At 38.6% G+C, this 18,415-nt stretch overlaps 1 protein-coding gene across 6 annotated transcripts; it reads right to left on the bottom strand.

The window, feature by feature from the left end:
* Window positions 1–666: 666 nt before the first annotated feature.
* On the bottom strand, window positions 667–17,942 carry LOC118806810 (mixed lineage kinase domain-like protein). Of its 6 annotated transcripts, none has more exons than XM_036568411.1 (13): window positions 17,630–17,942; window positions 15,387–15,450; window positions 14,418–14,484; window positions 10,821–11,273; window positions 8,889–9,005; window positions 8,397–8,574; window positions 8,106–8,206; window positions 6,418–6,553; window positions 6,152–6,236; window positions 5,588–5,727; window positions 5,338–5,387; window positions 5,071–5,214; window positions 667–2,107 (listed from the first exon to the last, which is right to left on the bottom strand). In XM_036568411.1, exons 4-13 carry the CDS (start codon window positions 11,266–11,268, stop codon window positions 2,058–2,060), a joined length of 1,449 nt encoding a protein of 482 aa, XP_036424304.1. In that variant the 5' UTR covers window positions 11,269–11,273; window positions 14,418–14,484; window positions 15,387–15,450; window positions 17,630–17,942; the 3' UTR covers window positions 667–2,057. The 6 variants fall into 6 exon arrangements, with proteins under 6 accessions (XP_036424304.1, XP_036424306.1, XP_036424305.1 ...); XM_036568413.1 differs by having other exon boundaries at window positions 10,821–11,270; XM_036568412.1 differs by lacking the exon at window positions 14,418–14,484 and having other exon boundaries at window positions 10,821–11,270; window positions 17,630–17,941.
* Between the last annotated feature and the right edge of the window lie 473 nt (window positions 17,943–18,415).

Genomic DNA, 18,415 nt, shown 5'->3' with positions numbered 1-18,415 from the left:
GCATTGGACCAATGTGTCTGAAAAAAAGGCTTATTACTGCCCCCTGCTGGATTCCTTAGATGCATATACACTGCATGGTGACTTCATTAAGAACACCAACCTTGTATCTACACTCACTGTCCACTTTATTAGAGGAGGTATTATCTGAGTGGTGGATCATTCTCAGCACTGCATTGACACTGAAGTGGTGGTGTGTTAGTGTGTGTTGCGCTGGTGCATGTTGATCAGACACAGCAGTGCTGCTGGACTTTTTAAACACTGTGTCCACTCACTGTCCACACTATTAGACACACATACCATGCTGGTCCACCTTGTAGATGTTAAGACAGAGACGATAGCTCAACTGTTGCTGCACTATTTGTGTTAGTCATCTTCTGGTCCTTCATCAGTGGTCACAGGACGCTGCCCACAGGACACTGTTGGCTGGACATTTTTGGTCGGTGGACTATTCTCAGTCCAGCAGTGACACTGAGGTGTTTAAAAACTCCAGCAGCACTGCTGTGTCTGATCCACCACCACATCAGTGACACTGCTGAAAATGATCCACCACCCAAATAATCCCTGCTCTGTGAGGGTCTATGAGGGTCCTGACCACTGAAGAACAGGGTAAAAGGGGGCTAATAAAGTATGCAGAGAAACAGATGGACTACAGTCTGTAATTGTAGAACTACAAAGTGCATCTATATGATAAATGGAGTTGATATAATGGACAAAGAGTGTAGATACAAGAAGGTGTACTTCATGAAGTGGCCGGTTGGTGTATATACATGTACAGTCATCTATACACACGCACACACATTCACACACACTCCTTCTGGGTCACGGGGGCAGCTGGAGCCTATCCCAGCAGTCATTGGGTAGAAAGTCATCTATATATGAAAGGGGAATTCCATCAACTTTTCAAAAATTGTTATGATATTACTCAATCACTGAAAAGAAAAGTCATAATGGTTTGATGTGAAATTGTGCATTGTGGAGAAACGTACTGACTTGGTGACAATGGTGGTGACATGAACCAGAGGTTGCAATGCAAATATGGCCATTTTATTTACTATCCAAGATGACCAGTGAACCTACATAATGGTAGAATAGTGGTATATAGACAAAAATAAGCTTTCTATTTTAGCCATTTCATGTACCTCTCCGTCATGAATAAATTTAAAATTTATTTCAATATGTTTTAGGCTGAAATATTCTCTCAAAACTGTTGTAAAACAATATCTCTGACAGCATATTCACAACCACCTGAGTAATAGCTTTCTGTGAGGCAGCTTTTAGATGCATAAATTCTTCTGACATATCACCAACAACTCTGACTCAGAAGTTTCTCTAGAATAGACTATTTAATTTACATTAAACCACCCTGAATGACTTTATTGACCATATTAATGCATTAAAATCTGTGGAATCATGTGATCCCCTTTGATGGCACCGTTCTTATGTTTCTGTGCTAACAACACCAATGAGTAATATATTCAACAGCAAATCAGTATACAGTATCTGTTAATATGAATGATTTTCCAGCCCTTGCATTGTTGGGTACACAGCAGTCCTGCATATATGTTATACCTCACAAACCCACTGGCACTTGATTTACCAACAGACAATCAAACATTTAATTAAAATATTTACTATAAATTTATTTAGCAGATATGCTCTGATGGTCAAATAAATGGGTGAAAAGTCATATGGCATGAAACATCTTCCAATTTAGACTTTGCTAAAAGGTGGCTGCAACTCTGCTTATGAAATGACACACTCCTTAAAAAAACAAGAAACGTATCTCATACACAAATGAACAGTTTGGATATGTTGAGAGAATTGGCAGTATAACTGAAATCCTTGCTAGGCTTAATCTGTGTTGAGGAAACCATTCCCTTGAGGTACAAACAGTCAGCTCAACTCTTGGTGAAAATGAAACGGCAGCTGAGTAATCACCAGCCTGAACAAAGACTGGCAGGATAAAGGCTTATTCAGTGGGCTTTGGTTTTGGAGACTCCAGCAGCTGATCATCTGTAGGTGTGCCAGTCTGCAGAGTGTGAACAGGTGCCCAAGCATTAGTCCTCTTCGTACTGCTGTGCCAGTTTGCGCAGCTTGTCCACTAACACTGGAGAAAGAAACAGAAGTAATGAGCAAACATTGATATGGCTTCTATCCTTATGACCAAATGTGATGTTTATTTTTTATTCCATGTATATCAGGGGTACTCCGGTTTCCTCCCACAGTCCAAAAACATGCAGTCAGGCTGATTGGACATGCTGAATTGCCCCTAGGTGTGTGTGTGACTGTGTATGTCTGTCTGCCCTGCGATGGACTGGCGACCTGTCCAGGGTGTATCCTGCCTTCCGCCCAATGACAGCTGGGATAGGCTCCAGCACCCCACCGCGACCCAGAAGGATAAGCGGTTTAGATGATGTATGTATGTATATCAGGGGGCCCAGACCTGGTCCTGATGATCTACCACACTATGCATATTAGATCCAACACATCTGGTTCTAATGTTAAGGTGCCCGTGAAGGTTTTAATTGAAATAGATCAGATGTGTTAGATGAAGGCTGGAGCTAAACATTTCAGCACAGTAGACCACCTCGAACCAGAGTTGTGCACCCCTGATGTACAATACTGGCAAAAGTCAAAGACCATCCTTCATTTATTTAATTTGAAGTCAAAATGGGCATTGAGTAAAAGTGATGGATTTTTCTAGAAATACTTCTTAGGGGATAAGATACAAGATTATACAGAATGGGATAATCAAAGGTAAATAAGTGAAAAAACATTTATAAAATGATACAGAGAAAAGGGGCTCCTAAAAACCATGTAAAACTATCGGGTAAACAGTACTTAAAGCTTTCCTCTTTAAAAGAGATAAAAAATTCAAGATCTTCAGATCAGGAAAAAAATGCATGGTTTCCACTGTTGAGTTGCCTTCCACTGTGAGAAGACAGCTCAACGCTATAGGTCTGAAAGGATGAGATCCTTACTGAAAAAGGAGAACATTTCGCTGCTGTCAGAAGAAAACCTTGTATCTTCATTTTTGTCATTTTTCAGTTTTTGACATAATTTAAAAATGCCTGTTGGCCTTTACATTGTGTATAAATTTCATTATAAATGGACCAAAAAAACAACCCAAAATTACCTGGAAGAAAGTCCTGGTTCCGTTGACTTACATTAAAAGTGAAGTAGTTTTTTTCTTTCTCCTGTAAAGTTACCATTTTGGAGATACAAGGTTTTGTTTCAACAGCAGCGATTTGAAAATCAAACAAAGAAGCTGCTGGTGTTCTCAGAACACTGGATTGACCATCCCAGTGTCCAGAACTGAACATCACTTCTAAGACTGAACTTTGGAGGTGTGTAAAAATATCCCTGCACATTTCTTTGAAAAACACAAGTGTTCTGAAAAGAATGGAAGCAGTAATAAAAGGCAAAGGGGGAACATAATATATACTGAACAATGTGATATTATATTTAGTTGTTGAGGCTTCTGTGTAATTTTCAGTTAAATTGATGTTTTCTGTTTTTTCCCCTAAAGTTGAAAAATAATAACTTATATAATAACATAGCTGTTTTGAAATGAAATAAATGAATGACTTTTGCACCATAATATATGTATACAATCGGGCTGTCACTGCCAAATATATTATATATATTTCAATAAAAAATTGAGGTATCTCACAATTGTTTGGATCAATCAAGTAATCAGAGTTTTAAAAAAGTCAAACAGTAATAACTGATATGACAGAACAAACCATGCATAACTTCAAAGAGTTTCGTTGAAGATTTGCATGGTTTGCATATTCTTCAATATTTTCTTCAATATTCTTTAAAAAAAGTTGTCTTCATTTGAAGATCTATAAAGGATTTCTATAAAAGATTATTGAGAGATCAGTAGGAAAATTTAAAATGTGTATTATCATCATGCAAACTAATAATTGCATATTATTTCTAAAGCTAATTTTAAATTAGTTTTTATGTACACTATATTGCCAAAAGTATTCGCTCGTCTGCCTTCACACGCATATGAACGTGAGTGACATCCCATTCCTAATCCATAGGGTTTAATATGATGTCAGCCCACCCTTTGCAGCTATAACAGCTTCAACTCTTCTTGGAAGGCTTTCTACAAGGTTTAGGAGTGTGTTTATGGGAATTTTTGACCATTCTTCCAGAAGTGCATTTGTGAGGTCAGACACTGATGTTGGACGTGAAGGCCTGGCTTGCAGTCTCCGCTCCAATTCATCCCAAAGGTATTCTATCGGGTTGCGGTCAGGACTCTGTGCAGGCCAGTCAAGTTCTTCCACACCAAACTCGCTCATCCGTGTCTTTATGGCCGAGCCCAGCTACTGAAAAACAACCCCACACCATAACCCCCCCTCCACCAAACTTCACACTTGGCACAATCCAGTCAGACAAGTGCTGTTCTCCTGGCACCCGCCAAACCCAGACTTGTCCATCAGATTGCCAGATGGAGAAGCGTGATTCGTCACTCCAGAGAACACGTCTCCACTATTCTAGAGTCCAGTGGCGGCGCTTTACACCACTGCATTCGACGGTTTGCATTGTGTTCGGTGGTGTAAGACTTGGATGCAGCTGCTCGGCCATGGAAACCCATTCCATTATAATACCACTGACAGTTGACTGTGGAATATTTAGTAGTAAGGAAATTTCACGACTGCACAGATGGCATCCTATCATGGTACCACGCTGGAATTCACTGAGCTCCTGAGAGCGATCCATTCTTTCACAAATGTTTGTAGAAGCAGTCTGCATGCCTAGGTGCTTGGTTTTATACACCTGTGGCCATGGAAGTGATTGGAACATCTGAATTCAATGATTTGGATGGGTCAGTGAATACTTTTGGCAATATAGTGTAGTTTAGTTAGTCAATCGTGACAACCTGTACATATATGAACCCAAGACTATCTACACTTTTATATACATACATTTTTTTCGGAGTCTAACCACAATATCAGGGCACTGTGGTTAACATTTCCTTTACAGACACAAGTGACGGGGACACCAATTCAACCCATACAGCCATATTTGGGTGTAAGTGCTAACAGCTGGCTGTACCTCCAGCATTGGGCCTCTGGAATGGCTCGTACGAGCGGCAGGCATCAATGAGCTCCTTGAGCTGACTCGGGCAGTCGTTCGGCAGTGGCTCCATCACCTTCTCCACACACAACTTCTTATAAAGAAGACTGTGGGATGAACAGTCTGGATACAGAACAGAGAGGATGAGCGGTGCTGAATGTATTATTACATATTAGCTTATAGCCTTCATATTCAACAGATGCAGTGATTTCATTATGAGTAAAAGTTCATAATGGAGATACATGCCTTTAAAGGGGACTTGGCGTGCTGCAATTTCCCACAGGACGATTCCAAAACTGGAAAGATCACATACACAATGTCACCATCACTCAGTAATAGTCATATTGTACTGTACAAACAACAAATGAAGTTCAGTTTGCTATTTGCTACTTTTCATCACAGACATTACACGCACACATCAGGTAAATTAAAATAGGAGTGAATATTATATGATTCCAGCTGTGTGCCTCTACTATTTGCATGCATGCTTCCTGACCTGTAGATCTCGCAGGCCTTGTCATATTGATGGTTGATGTTTTCGAGCTGTTGTGGAGATGTGTACATCATTAAGCTGTTCTTTTTATCTTTACTCTTCTTTAGTGATGTTTCTGTCTTCGCCAGCTCAAAGCCGGCCAGCTTCGAGAACACACAAGTCAGTTTTAGAAAGTGCCTTTGCACACACTGATCCACAAAAACTTTAGGGAACCAAATATGTTTATTTCTGTGTCGTCACTCAAAGAGCTCTTTTTGGCATCTTTTAGCTACTATACTTTTCGATTCATATGATTCGGTTCATATGATTTGAAAAGTGCAGAATGGACTTTGTGAATATTATATATATATAATTTTTCATGATATAAGCAGTTGTTCAGTGTTATAGAACAGCTGACGATACCCATGATAAACTCAGAGAAGTGTACTGTCTACAATAGTGATAAGATTTTGTCATATCTGCTGCCCCTATAATACACCATCTTTCTGAGAGTTGAGTTTAAATATTTAAAGGTAATGTACAAACTAGATGCTAAAACACAGAAAGTGACCCACTGGACGACTGTACCTTCACTCTGTACCCAGCAGCCACCAGGAACTTGCTGCTGGTGATGCAGCCGTGCACCTTAAACTTCTCCTCAGATTGATGCAGCCTACAGTTGGAGAAGGAGATAAGAGTTTTTCTTATTTGGAATTAGAGCACATCTCTGTTGCAACAGTGAAAACAACACAGGCTTGCTGGAGTCAAATGCACAGGCAGGCTCTAACTGGAGAGACTGCCTTAGAGGCAAAAAAGATGAAAGACTGGGGTTAGACACAGAAGCGGGTCTGAACCTGTAGAGTCCTTGCGCTGCATCCAGACACATTTGGGTCTTTCTGTCCCATGGCAGTTTGCTGGAACTGTCTAGCACCTGCCTCAGACAGCCCTTCTCACAGAACTCCGTCACTATCAGGTAGTTCGGGTTGGGTCCTTCAGGATACAAGCAAAACAAAGAAATATTTGATTGTCATATCATAGACAGGCATTCCTCCTGATAACAAACAGATGAACTAGGAATGCACTTGTGCTAGTGTTTTACTGATACAGATACCGTATCTGTATTGGTGCCAATACTGGTACCTAAATACAGTATTTGTATTAGCAATACAGAATACACTCAAAAAAACAGAAATGTTAGATTTACACAAGTTATGTCAAGTGGTTCTACACAACTCTCACAAGATACTTGATTGGGATGCTAAATGTTGTTGTTTTGTGTGTTAATATCGCTGGTCATTAGTCCAAGATGTGTGTATGTCTTATTTGTGTTTTGTGTTGAGCTGTGGGCTTGGTTGGTGTGGGCTTGGGTCTACCATTAAGAGAGATTGTGTGGCTAAAGGTGACCTGCTTGTTTTGCCTGGCTGTGTTTAAGAGCCTTTCCTGCTGGTGTAAATAAAGAGCATTTCTCATAGCAGAATTCATGGCCTCTCCCATGACTCCTTCTTCTCCAAGACCCCACAATATGTTCTTAACAAATTCAAGTAAATCACACTAAAGTGATTTGAGTTATTGACTAGACTGATTATTGTTTATGTATTATCCAAAATTGAAACATTGGATCTACTTAAAAATGTTATGCCAAGTTATTCTATGCAGCTGTGTTAAGTAGATTTTAGGATGCTCACACAATGGAATGCAGGCCAGGGTGAAACAACATGAAGAGGTGGAGTAAAATATTCAAGTAGATGATGATAGGGAGTCAATAGGAAACATGGTGAGTTTTACTCAACAAGATTGATGAAACACACACTTATGAAGTAAATCTGACAGCTCATTTAATTTCATTGAAACATGACTAACTTTCACTGACTTACAATCATTTGTTAAGTAATATCAATGAGAGAAAAGTGATTAAACCCAACAAGAGAATGTTTTCATTTGTCTGAGTGATTGATAATATAAAGCAATTTTAACGCACATCCGTCCATGCTACTGACTGCAGCATGCATGTGCACCAGTGGATGTGCAGGGTAATGGGGGGAGGGACAAGGTTTAGACAATTTACATAATCATAGATCTTTGCATTCTTAATGAATATTGAGGTTTAGGGATGCCCCTATGCCATTTTACCAGTTTCTTAGGCATTACATAAATACATACAGTGTTTAACAATTTATTATTTTTTGTTTTGTGTTTTAATTTATGACTTTATGTATTTTAAGGTATTAAAGACGGCTGGTCTGACAAACAAGCATAGCAGGCCATTAGCCATGCTAGTGCTTCCACTGGTGCAACAGACAGTGCCGTTTCTACTGATAGTGTGAATGACTGTAATATTTACTAAATTCCAGCAGTGACTGCTGGAAGAGCCACTATGGTGCCGGTATGAGTGCAACACTAGCAAAAACATACAACAGCATCAACATCAAGAGTCATGAAACAACTACTTATAGGAAACAAAACACTGTTTACTATATCATGCTATAACATGCAAAAAGGAGAAATGTAAGAAATGTAAGGAAGAATTCAGATGCTAACGTACCATTCTCATCCTGGACACAAATCCCAAACATTCTCAGGATATGGGGTGATTCAAAGCGCTTCATGGTCTCCACTTCCTTACGAAAAATGCTCCTAACTTGGCTGTGGAGAAATTCAGTCAGACAGGAGGAGGACAGTGCTGTCTGTTAAAGAGTCTAAAGTGTATTTTTGGTTCATAATGAAAAATACTAGATAACAAATCATGTTTTTTAACTGACTAAGAAGGAAAAGATCAGATAAAGACTGTTTGAAAAATTGACAGCTGGTCTAAGCATGTGTGACTCAGACTTACCTTGGGTTTGTGCCCTCTGTATATGTATATCTCTTAATGGCTACAGTGAACTTGTTGTACTCTCCTTTGAACAGCTCAGAATTGCAAGTCTTCATGATTGGTTCAATGGGAAAGTCATAGGTCAGCTCATCTGGCCTGATCTCTCTGATGTCCTGCAGATGGATGCTGGGTCTTTTTACTGTCAGGTAGGGAAAAAGGCACTCGTTTGTGTTCAGACGTTTAGCTTTCTGTTTTGTCAATTGACACAAAACCAACTACAAACACAGTCCTCCTCAAGTTTGCTGCATCACTAAATTCTAAATATTTATACATTAGTTGAATGGAGACTAAATTTTGACCTTGCTTCATGCACTTATTAACAAAAAAAAACAGTTATTATAAACCTGACAATAAAGAAGAAAGTAGTGGGACAATATCTACAGTACTATAAACTAAATGGTGGTCAAACTTCTGAAGAGACCTTTTTATGTTACTCCTCACTTTCACACTTACGTGAGTCCAGGACGCTTTTGATGTCTTGAACATCTTTTTGAGTTTGATCGACTTTCAAGTGCACAGCATCCACGGTCACCTTGGTCTCCTGGTTCTCCTCTGCCAAAGACTGCAGCACTGTGCAATTAAAGAAACCTTTTCAGAACATTTTACCTAAGTATATATACTTGTTTTAAAAGGCTGAAAGTTCAGAAAGGTTTTACTAGTTCAGACCATGCCAACATATGGTAGTAGTATGAGAAGAGACTGTAGGAGGGAAGAGAATTTGGGCTTGAGTTCTGAGTGGCTTCTGCTTTATATTAGAAGTCTGGATCTCTCCCTCTCCATTAACAGAAGTAGGACTGAAAGATAGAACATAGGAACCGAGAGGGGATGGGGAGGTGAGGGGTGCAAAAACTTTGCCATGAGAAACAGAAGGTAGAGAAGGAAATTTATACAATGTTAAACTGGAAGGAGGAGGAGCTCCAGGCATGGCAATTCCCTATATTTCTGCAAAAATTTGACCTGAAACTTCATTAGATTTTCACACAAGTCCCAAAAGTAGACAAAAAGAAAAGGAACCCACGGTAACATCTAAGCAACAAAAGGTCTGTCTCACAGTGGCTAATGTTAATGTTCATGAGTCCATCATCAGGAGAACACTGAACAACAATGGTGCGCGTGGCAAGGTTACAAGGAGAAAACTGCTGCGCTCCAAAAAGAACATTGCTGGCCGTCAGCAGTTTGCTAAAGATCACATGGACAAGCTAGAAGGCTATTGGAACAATGTTTTGTGGACAGATGAGACCACAATAGATCTTGCCAAAGACTGCAGTACAGTGCAATCAAAAAAACCTTTTCAGATCATTTCACCTAATGGATGAAACCAAAATAAATCTTTTTGGTTTAAATGAGAAGCGTTATGTTTATAGAAAAGTAAACGCTGCATTCCAGCGTAAAAATCTTAGCCCTTCTGTGTAACATGGTGGTGGTAGTATCATGGTTTTGCTGCATCTGGGCCAGGATGGCTTGCCATCATTGATGGAACAATAAACTCTGAATTAAATTCTGGGCTGAAACTAAAGAGAACGTGGGTCATGAAGCAACACAACGACCCTAAGCACACAAGTCGTTCTAGCGAAAAATGGTTAAAGAAGAATAAAATTAATGTTCTGGAATGGCCAGATCAAAATCCTGACCTTAACCCAATAGAAATGTTGTGAAGGACCTGAAGCAAGCAGTTTATGGGAAGAAACCCACCAACATAACAGAGTTGAAGCTGTTTTGTGTGGAGGAAAGGGCTAAAATTCCACCAAGCTGATGTGCAGGACTAATCAACAGTTACCAGAAACATTTATTTGCAACAATAACTGCAATTAAACATTTCTGGTAACTGTTGACTTGTGTGAATATCTGATTAAATTTTAGGTCAAATTTATGCAGAAATATAGAAAATTCTAAAGAGTTCATAAACTTTCATACACCACTGTAAATGACCTCTGTTCTGATTGGCTGTATTGCTGCTCTCATTGACATTCAAAAAGCTGTCTAGGATGAAACAAGCATTGACAGCACTCTTTATCACCTCAGTGTGAATGGTCAGGTCAAACTGCTTCAGGCTCAGTGGGCAGTCGTATGTGAATGTGTTCATGGATTCGACCTCACAACCATGATGATTTCAAAACAGGCTGTTTTTGCTGCTTAGTGTCTATGCATGGACTCCAGAGTGAATGGTATACTTTAAAATTTTTAAAAATGTTTACACGGTACTTCAAAGTTGTTGGATCATTTAAGGTGGACTTTTTTAAGGTGGCTTTTTTAAATAGAGAATTTAAGGTACTATGTAATCATAGATAAAAAACTCTCCAAAAAAAAAAGTATCATTCACTTTCCAGTCAGTACAGTCCATACACAAAGTGAGCATGGATGCTTTGGAGGTCAGTGGAGACTCACATGTTTGGAGCTCTTCACAGTCAAACCTTCTGTCTTCTTCATCCTCTTTCCTCCTCTTGGCCTCGCTGAACACTCCCTCCATCCTCTCCCTCTGCTCCACCTGCAGAGCCAGTGAGAGCAGCTGAGCGGCATCGTTAAGTCGTTCGTTCAGGCAGCAGAACTCCTCGCCCAGGTCATAGGCCTTCACAATGCGCTTCAGATAGCTGGACAAGGCGTATTTCTTCACTACGTTCTGTGCAGACTCCAGAGTGAGCTTGAGCTCCTGCAGGCCCCTCTTCACCAGCTCTGGCTGACTGCCCAAACCCCGCAGCTTCACGGCCTTCACCAGATCAGCCAGTGCAGACACACGTTCAGCCAGCCGTCTGCACCGCTTCTTATTGGCTTTCACCTCATCACATAGGGAGTACAGCTTCTCCGCTATGCCCAGGATTGGGTCTACAAGGTCCATGGCTTCTTCAGGAAACAATTCAAGATGTCAAAGAAATGATTGGGAAACCTGCTTCACCTATTTAAATAAAAGGGAAATTCTACCAATTTTCAAAATTTCTGTGTAATATAATGGTTACAATGTAAACAAAGTCATACACTGTAGTTTGACGTAAAATGTAAAAATTCATTGCAGAGAAACCTACTGACTTAGATTTCTTTACAGTGGTAGTGATTGGAACCAGGTGTCACAATGTCCACAATCCAAATGGATTTCAAAATGTTCCTGGCTACATTTCATTAAAGATGAAGGGTGAGAAATGCTTCACTTTATTGAATAAGGGACCATCTAAGAAGTGCAACAGTGGAGGACTTCATGTGTATTATTTCTCATGGATTTAGTTAAAATAAGGCTAAAACACACTAAGTCACTTGCAGTAAAGAGTGGTTTAGGCCTAGGACAGGGGTCGGCAGCATGCAGCTCCGGAGCTGCATACGGCTCTTTTACTGCCCTGTTGTGGCTCCACAGCAGAATTAGATTTGTAGGTAAACATAAAGTAATCATCCTTTGCAGTAAAATAAAGCTCTGCTGATCGTTCTGACACAGTTTTAACAAACGCTGGTCTTAATGTATAACTGCTAAATCATCAACCTTTAACCCTGAAGGTTGGCGCGCAGACTGCTGGTCACCATAGCAATGCAGATAAAGTCTGGCTAGTAGCTAAGGAAAAGGCAAAGAGAAAGATTTGAGACAAACATTGATGATTTGGAGATGAAAGGACTTAAATTTATAATTTACAAACACTAAAAAATGTCAGCTTTTCACTCGCCAGCTTCTTGTTCTAATTTTCCTGTTCTACCTTAAATGGTGCAGCAGTTACATTCTGGCTCCCCAGGCACCATTTAAGGTGGAACGGGAAAATTTGAACAAGAAGATGGCGAATGAGGAGCTGACTTCAGCCTCGTTAAAAATGGTGAGAGACATTTTAAAAGAAACTATTCCATTTTTGTGGAAAAGTTTCCTGCCGGAGACACAAGAAAAGCAGCTACAGTTGAGGTAAAGCTTAAAGCATATTAAGTCTGCGTTTTCATTAATATTATATTTTTAGCCTATACTACATCAGCACATACTGAGACATATTTACAGCGAAGATGGTAAAATGGACATAAAATTGTTGTGGCTCCCAAGATGGTTTGATTTTTGTTGAAAGGGCAAAGTGGCCCTTCTTAACATTTGGGTTGCCGACCCCTTGCCTAGTACATTTTTATTCTGTGTGGGCTTCATTCTTGATTGTGTAAGACCACTTCTACACAAAGAGTCATGCTATAAATGCTTGTTAATTATTATGTGTGTACGCAACATGTTGCCCAGAGGCCATGCCATTGCTGCCTCTAAAATCTAAGGTTATTATGAGGACTCTTAATATTTTTTCTACATTTGGGTTTCCTTGAGTCTTGCAAACAAATCAAGGTTCAAATTTTATGCCTCGGTTGTCTAAACAGGTGTTGTCCCAACTAGACATAAAGCATCAAGTGTCTAGAGCGTATCAGCGCACCCTGGAGAGATTCCACCAGACACGTAAATCCATGATGTGTACCTACTGTACAGAGGCGAATAAAGTATGGGATGAGTGGTTGCCATTGCTTTTGTTTGCTGTGTAAGAGACTTTTCAAGAGTATTCAGGTTTTAGTGATCTTGTTTTCGCACATATATGCAAGGGCCTTTGAAGCTGTCCAAGGAAAATGTCTGGGGAATCCACGCCTAACCTTAATGTACATGACTATACCTGCCTGTTTTGTAAACATTTGCAACATGCATACCATTTGGCCCATTTGATTCATATTATCAGCTCAGGTGAAAATGAAAACGTGTTTTGACAAGAAGAGCTGTTTGTCATTCATTTTCAATAGATGACATTGGGTTGACTCTGCTACACATGCTACCCTGGATCCATGTTGCAAGCAATGTTTTCTGGTCCATGTGTAGTCGATACCAAATGAGACCGACTATGTAATTGGTACTACTTGATTGGACATTAATGTTGTAGCGCTCAACGCTATTAAATCAGACAGCTGTCTACCCAGCTCATTGCTCTCACCTCTCTTTGCTCATGCACACATTTTTTAAGCAATATTGTCAGGTGCCCTTAACCAGACAAGCAACTCAAGTCTCTACTTTTGTCACACCAGACAAGTTCTTACACTGTTATAGCCTTTGGCCTTCGAAATGCTACCGCCATGTTTTAACGTTTAATGAATCGTGTGTTGATGAGTGTTTCTGACTGTGAGTTATACTAGATGACATCGTGGTACACTCCATGCTGTGTTGGGTCGATCTATTTAAACTCAAGGAATTAATTGAGATGGTAATATGTAAAAAGCTTATGATTATGTAGTGATTATGTAACCTATAAATGATTATGTACAAAATCATTCGTAGAGTACTTTCGATTGGCTGTCCCAAACCCTAACTTCTAAATTTCAACTAGTGAAAATAATATTTACATTTTTTTGTTTTTTTCAGTTTTTAAATCTCTTTGTTTTATTTTAAAATGAAGTTGAAAGATTTACATTTGTCATGAGTTTAATTTTTAAATTAAAAAAATGCTGTCCCATGTTTCCATGGTTTTCAGTTTCAGTACATGGGCGGAGCCTTATTTTAGCCACACCCCTGCATTTTAGAGCAGGAAGTGAGACTGCATCCCTGTATGAAGGTCATGGCCACATGGTGAGCAGTTACATTCCATTGATTTAAAGTAAATGTGTCCCAAAGTCTGAAAATCAGAGTGTAACATTAAGAATTATCACTACTGAAACACATATTTAAGTAAACTTTTCTGTGTTTTAATTAAAAACATCATGATTTTATATGTGTGCAAGTGTTCAGAGCTGTGTTTGCTAGTCATGTACTAGCATTTTTGAGTTATGTTCAATATTAGCTACAATTGTCATTACCAGAGTATTTGGTGAAGCTGTGGTAGTGTTATGGTTGTTTTAGAAGTGACCAAATGCAATTTTCAGTCATTTGTTTTAATAAAATTAACAAAAATTAAGGTATTGAGTCACTCAAAGTCTAAAGTCCAAGTCAGTTAAAAGTTTGAAATGTGTTTTGTACTTTGACTTTGAACCATTTCAGTAGAAGGATCCATATACAAACCACAATCTTCTCACCTTTCTCTTTCGAATGCGAAGTGCAATTTGACGCATTGACTGTCCAGAAGTTTAATCTTGAAATTCGCTATAAAAAGGGGAGAGATTTGAATCAGATGGCCTCTTATATAAACTAACAATTGTGTAACCCGACATGAGATGTTGGTTTTTGGTGATGGAGTGTTCATGGGTGTTTTAGTGAAAGAGGGGAAGCATTTTATTTTTTTAATCATCAAACATATAATCATTCATAAATGTATGTGTTTAATGATATAGGTGTGTAATGACAAAGACAATGTGCTGCTACATATATTGGTTTTGACATGTTGAAATATCCAGTTACAAGTAGGTCATTATTTCAACATTTCTTGTTCTGCCTTTGCCGGCTAATTATTGTTATTTTCAGTTGGTGCCGTGATTCACTGGCTTACATGCAAACGTAGTTCCAGTGAAATTAGCTTTAGAAACTCCTCCAGTATGTTCTTTTGTGAAGGAGGGAACGTAGAGGTGGCCTGCCCTTTTTGTTTAATGCTTTTGACTTTCTTTATTGTGAGTGTAGTAAGCTTAGCATTTTTTGTCTTTTTTTTTTGGTAGGTTAGTCATTTAATTCTGTTTTCTTTTTAGGATCTTTTGTTTGTTGTTTTGGGCCTTGGGCCTCCCTCAAGTCATGTAGCATTTTCTTCCTATTTCAAGCATTAAACCATCCATTGCTGGAGATGGCTGGTTAAAATGATTTTTGCAAGGCGCTAAATGATTGACTGAATTCACTATTTGTGTTACTGATAAGTTATTGATTATGTAATGATGGATTATGGATTATTTAAAAATCAGTGCTCTTCATCTATTTTTCATTAAGATAGCCACCTCATAGCCAGTTAAGGAGTTGACTTCTTTATAGGGCTCTGTTGCATTGATTACAGTCAACACAGTAAACACATCCACATAGCAGATGGGTGAAGTATAGCAACAGTAAATACAAACACATAATACCTGTCTTTGGATGCTTCCTCTTCCTCAGCACCTGATTGTGTGTCAGTGAGCTTCTATGTGTTCACTGGAAGAAAAAATACAAAAATGAAGCTCTTTACTTTCCTACAGGTTATTCTTAGACATCTCGATACATTCTGAATATTTATTTATGGATTTATTTATGGATTTATTTATTTATTTATTTTGCAATTCATCCCCAAATGTCAACTGTTCTTCTACATGTTCTTCTTTCAGCTCAGTTTAAAATACTGCTAGTTTTTCTAGCCCTTGTCCTCTGTAACGGCACTTTATTATCCTGATTGAATTTTTTATTAGATTTTTAATTGAATGATTCTCTCTTTTAAATCTATTGTTTTAATCTTGTTTCAATCATGGATTGAATTTCTATTGTCCTTTACTTTACTTTTTAAATGACTGTGTATTTTCCCTTCTGTAAAGCACATTGAAAGACAGCAGTGTATGAGAGGTGCTATATAAATAAACTTGCCTTGCCTTGCATTATGAGCCAAAATACTACAGGAACACAACCCATTCAGAGGGGGTCTTTAGGCCCCTGACTAATGATACCTGCTCTTTACAAGACTACTCATATAAATGGTTTATAAATGATTTAAAATGAACTTATTAAAGGTTATTTTAGGTAATAAACACCTTAAAATCATTAAAAAGCAGTTACAACACATAAATGAAAGGGCGACAGTGACCTGTTGCTTGCCACATAAAGACCCCACGTTCCTCTATCATGTTAAGATGTAGATTATGCAGGTTACTTATCTCACTTTTCACTTCTCCATCAGTCAGCATTAAACCTGTTAGCTTCATCCAGTATTCAAATTCATCAGATTGTTGTTGTCCTTTTTACTTATGTGGTATAACTGCCTATTAATAACTGTAAAGGTTTTTACGACCTAATTAATGATCATTAATACACACATTTTAAACCATTCATAAACACTTTTAAGGGCAGTCTTATTGTAAATTGATGAATTATACCACAATACAACACAATGCAATTTTCCGAGCATGTCGTGGACATTGTCAGTGATTAAAAAACACGGAACAACTCAACGTTTCATTAAAAGAGAGCAGAGTTAGGCCTGTTTAACTAGATTTAGTGTAACGCAGCATGTGAAACGGTAAATAAAAGTCATTGCACCATAATTTTTGATAGCACTAAATGCGGCACTGCTGATGCATTCTGTTCCATACAGCTTATCAAACTGCATGAAACTAAATTCGTGATACATAGAGTATATATCATAAAATATGTTCAAGTATCGTGATATTGTATTTTTTACCATATCGCCCACCCCCACTCTGCAGCTCTAGTGCTCTGAAATTCACAACTGTAGCTTTAAGAAGGCTGAGTGTGAGTAAGGAAGTGAAACTTGCTTGCTGTTAGTGAGAAGCCTGTGAATTTGAAGGTAATGTTTGATTTGAAGTTTTACTGCATTTAGGACACTGTTCTGACTTTCTGACTTTCTTTGTCTTTCTATTTTTCTAAACCACCCAGAAGACTACAGAATTAAGAACTGTGGGATTTTAACACAGCAGCAAGAGGACTAAAATGCACTAAGGAGACAAAATCCAGTTAACTACTCATTCATATCCCAAAAAAACTTTCACTTTTAAAATTGTGAGCAAAATTGTGAAAGTTCCTCTTACAGTATACAATCTTGGCTGTAAACTTTCAGCAACTTCAACCACTGTAACAACACAGCATAGGCACATTAGCTACAGGTGCCTGTACTGGCCAAAAAGCCATAAAGGAAAAAAAGAAGATAAGTTAAATCTGATAGTTAAACTTCTTTGTGATGTTTTCTGTCACTTTTGTTTTTTTTGGTTATTGAGCAATAACTACCTCTAAGCATTTCTCAGTCTTCTTCTCTTTCTAGCTTTAATGCCCTTTGGCAAAACAAGCTTGAACAAGGCAAAGAAATCCAGCCATTTGACTTCCCCACTAATAATGGCTAAGCTGATGTCAGCAGTGATATAATTTAACATGGTACATGTCCAACACAAACACAACTGACACTGACATTTTTTGACCTTTTTATACATTTTACTTTTGACCCCAAAGCACATCTGAGCTTTCAGGGTATCTCAGTAATTCACAGTCTGTATAACTTACATCAAACATGAGAAGAAGGTAAAACAGTGGGAGGCCAATCACCAACCTATGTTAAACAGACACAGATATATAAATAAGAGTTGTAGAAAAAGAGAAAAAAATAGGCACTTACCGTGGAAGGCTTCTTGTCACAGAAGATTCAAACCACACTGAGCTGAACAGAGGAACTAAGGCCACGCCTTCCTCTCCATGGCCTCAGTCTCCTCCTGTTACTGCACTAGTAATGTAAGCTCACTGCTGTAAAGGCCATATTCACCTTCACCCACAGCAGGTATCAAAACAATAACAAAAGGTGTGTTGCACTCACATAACAGTATCCCCAGGCTTCTGTTTGGGGGTATATAAGCAAGTTTGTTCAAGGGCCTGTATCCTAGATTTTTTAGTATTTTATTATTAATATTTGTGTGAGCTTATATTACTAGCGTAGTAACAGGAGGAGCCTGAGGCCATGGAGAGGAAGGCGTTTCCTTAGTTCCTCTGTTCAGCTCAGAGTGTGGTTTGAATCTTCTGTGACAAGAAGCCTTCCACGGTAAGTGCCTATATATGTATATATATATATATATATATATATATACATAAGAGCTCTGTTGGGCGGAGTTGGGGCTAAACAGCAGTGAGTATGTACATTGTGTCTGTTTCTGCAGCTGTTTCCTTATATGGTCTGTGAAGACTGGGGACAGAATGGTACGTTTAGAAACTTTAACAGTGTTTACATCTACATCAAACTAAAAAAAATATAAGGAAAATTTCTTTTTCCATAATATGGAATCCTTAATCCACTTAGAAATCCAAGTTCATAATTCTGACTCTGAAATAAAACTGTTTATCATAAATGCTATGATATGTTTTGCATGCCTCATGGAAGCAAATGGAAGTCACAGTCTAGTCAGAATGATGG

This window comes from Colossoma macropomum, unplaced genomic scaffold (genome assembly GCF_904425465.1).
Source record: "Colossoma macropomum unplaced genomic scaffold, Colossoma_macropomum, whole genome shotgun sequence".
In the NCBI taxonomy this organism is placed as follows: domain Eukaryota; kingdom Metazoa; phylum Chordata; class Actinopteri; order Characiformes; family Serrasalmidae; genus Colossoma; species Colossoma macropomum.
The sequence above is the reverse complement of the archived record's forward strand: the minus strand, read 5'-3'. Positions and strand labels throughout refer to the sequence as shown.

Excerpts from the sequence above, each read along its gene's own strand:
- LOC118806810 (XM_036568411.1), bottom strand. The coding sequence starts at position 11,268 with ATGGACCTTGTAGACCCAATCCTGGGCATAGCGGAGAAGCTGTACTCC. Across the intron at positions 8,207-8,396 it reads ACAGAGGGCACAAACCCAAG|CCAAGTTAGGAGCATTTTTC; the intron begins GTAAGTCTGAGT and ends ATTTCTCCACAG. Across the intron at positions 2,108-5,070 it reads CCAGAGGCCCAATGCTGGAG|TGTTAGTGGACAAGCTGCGC; the intron begins GTACAGCCAGCT and ends TTCTTTCTCCAG.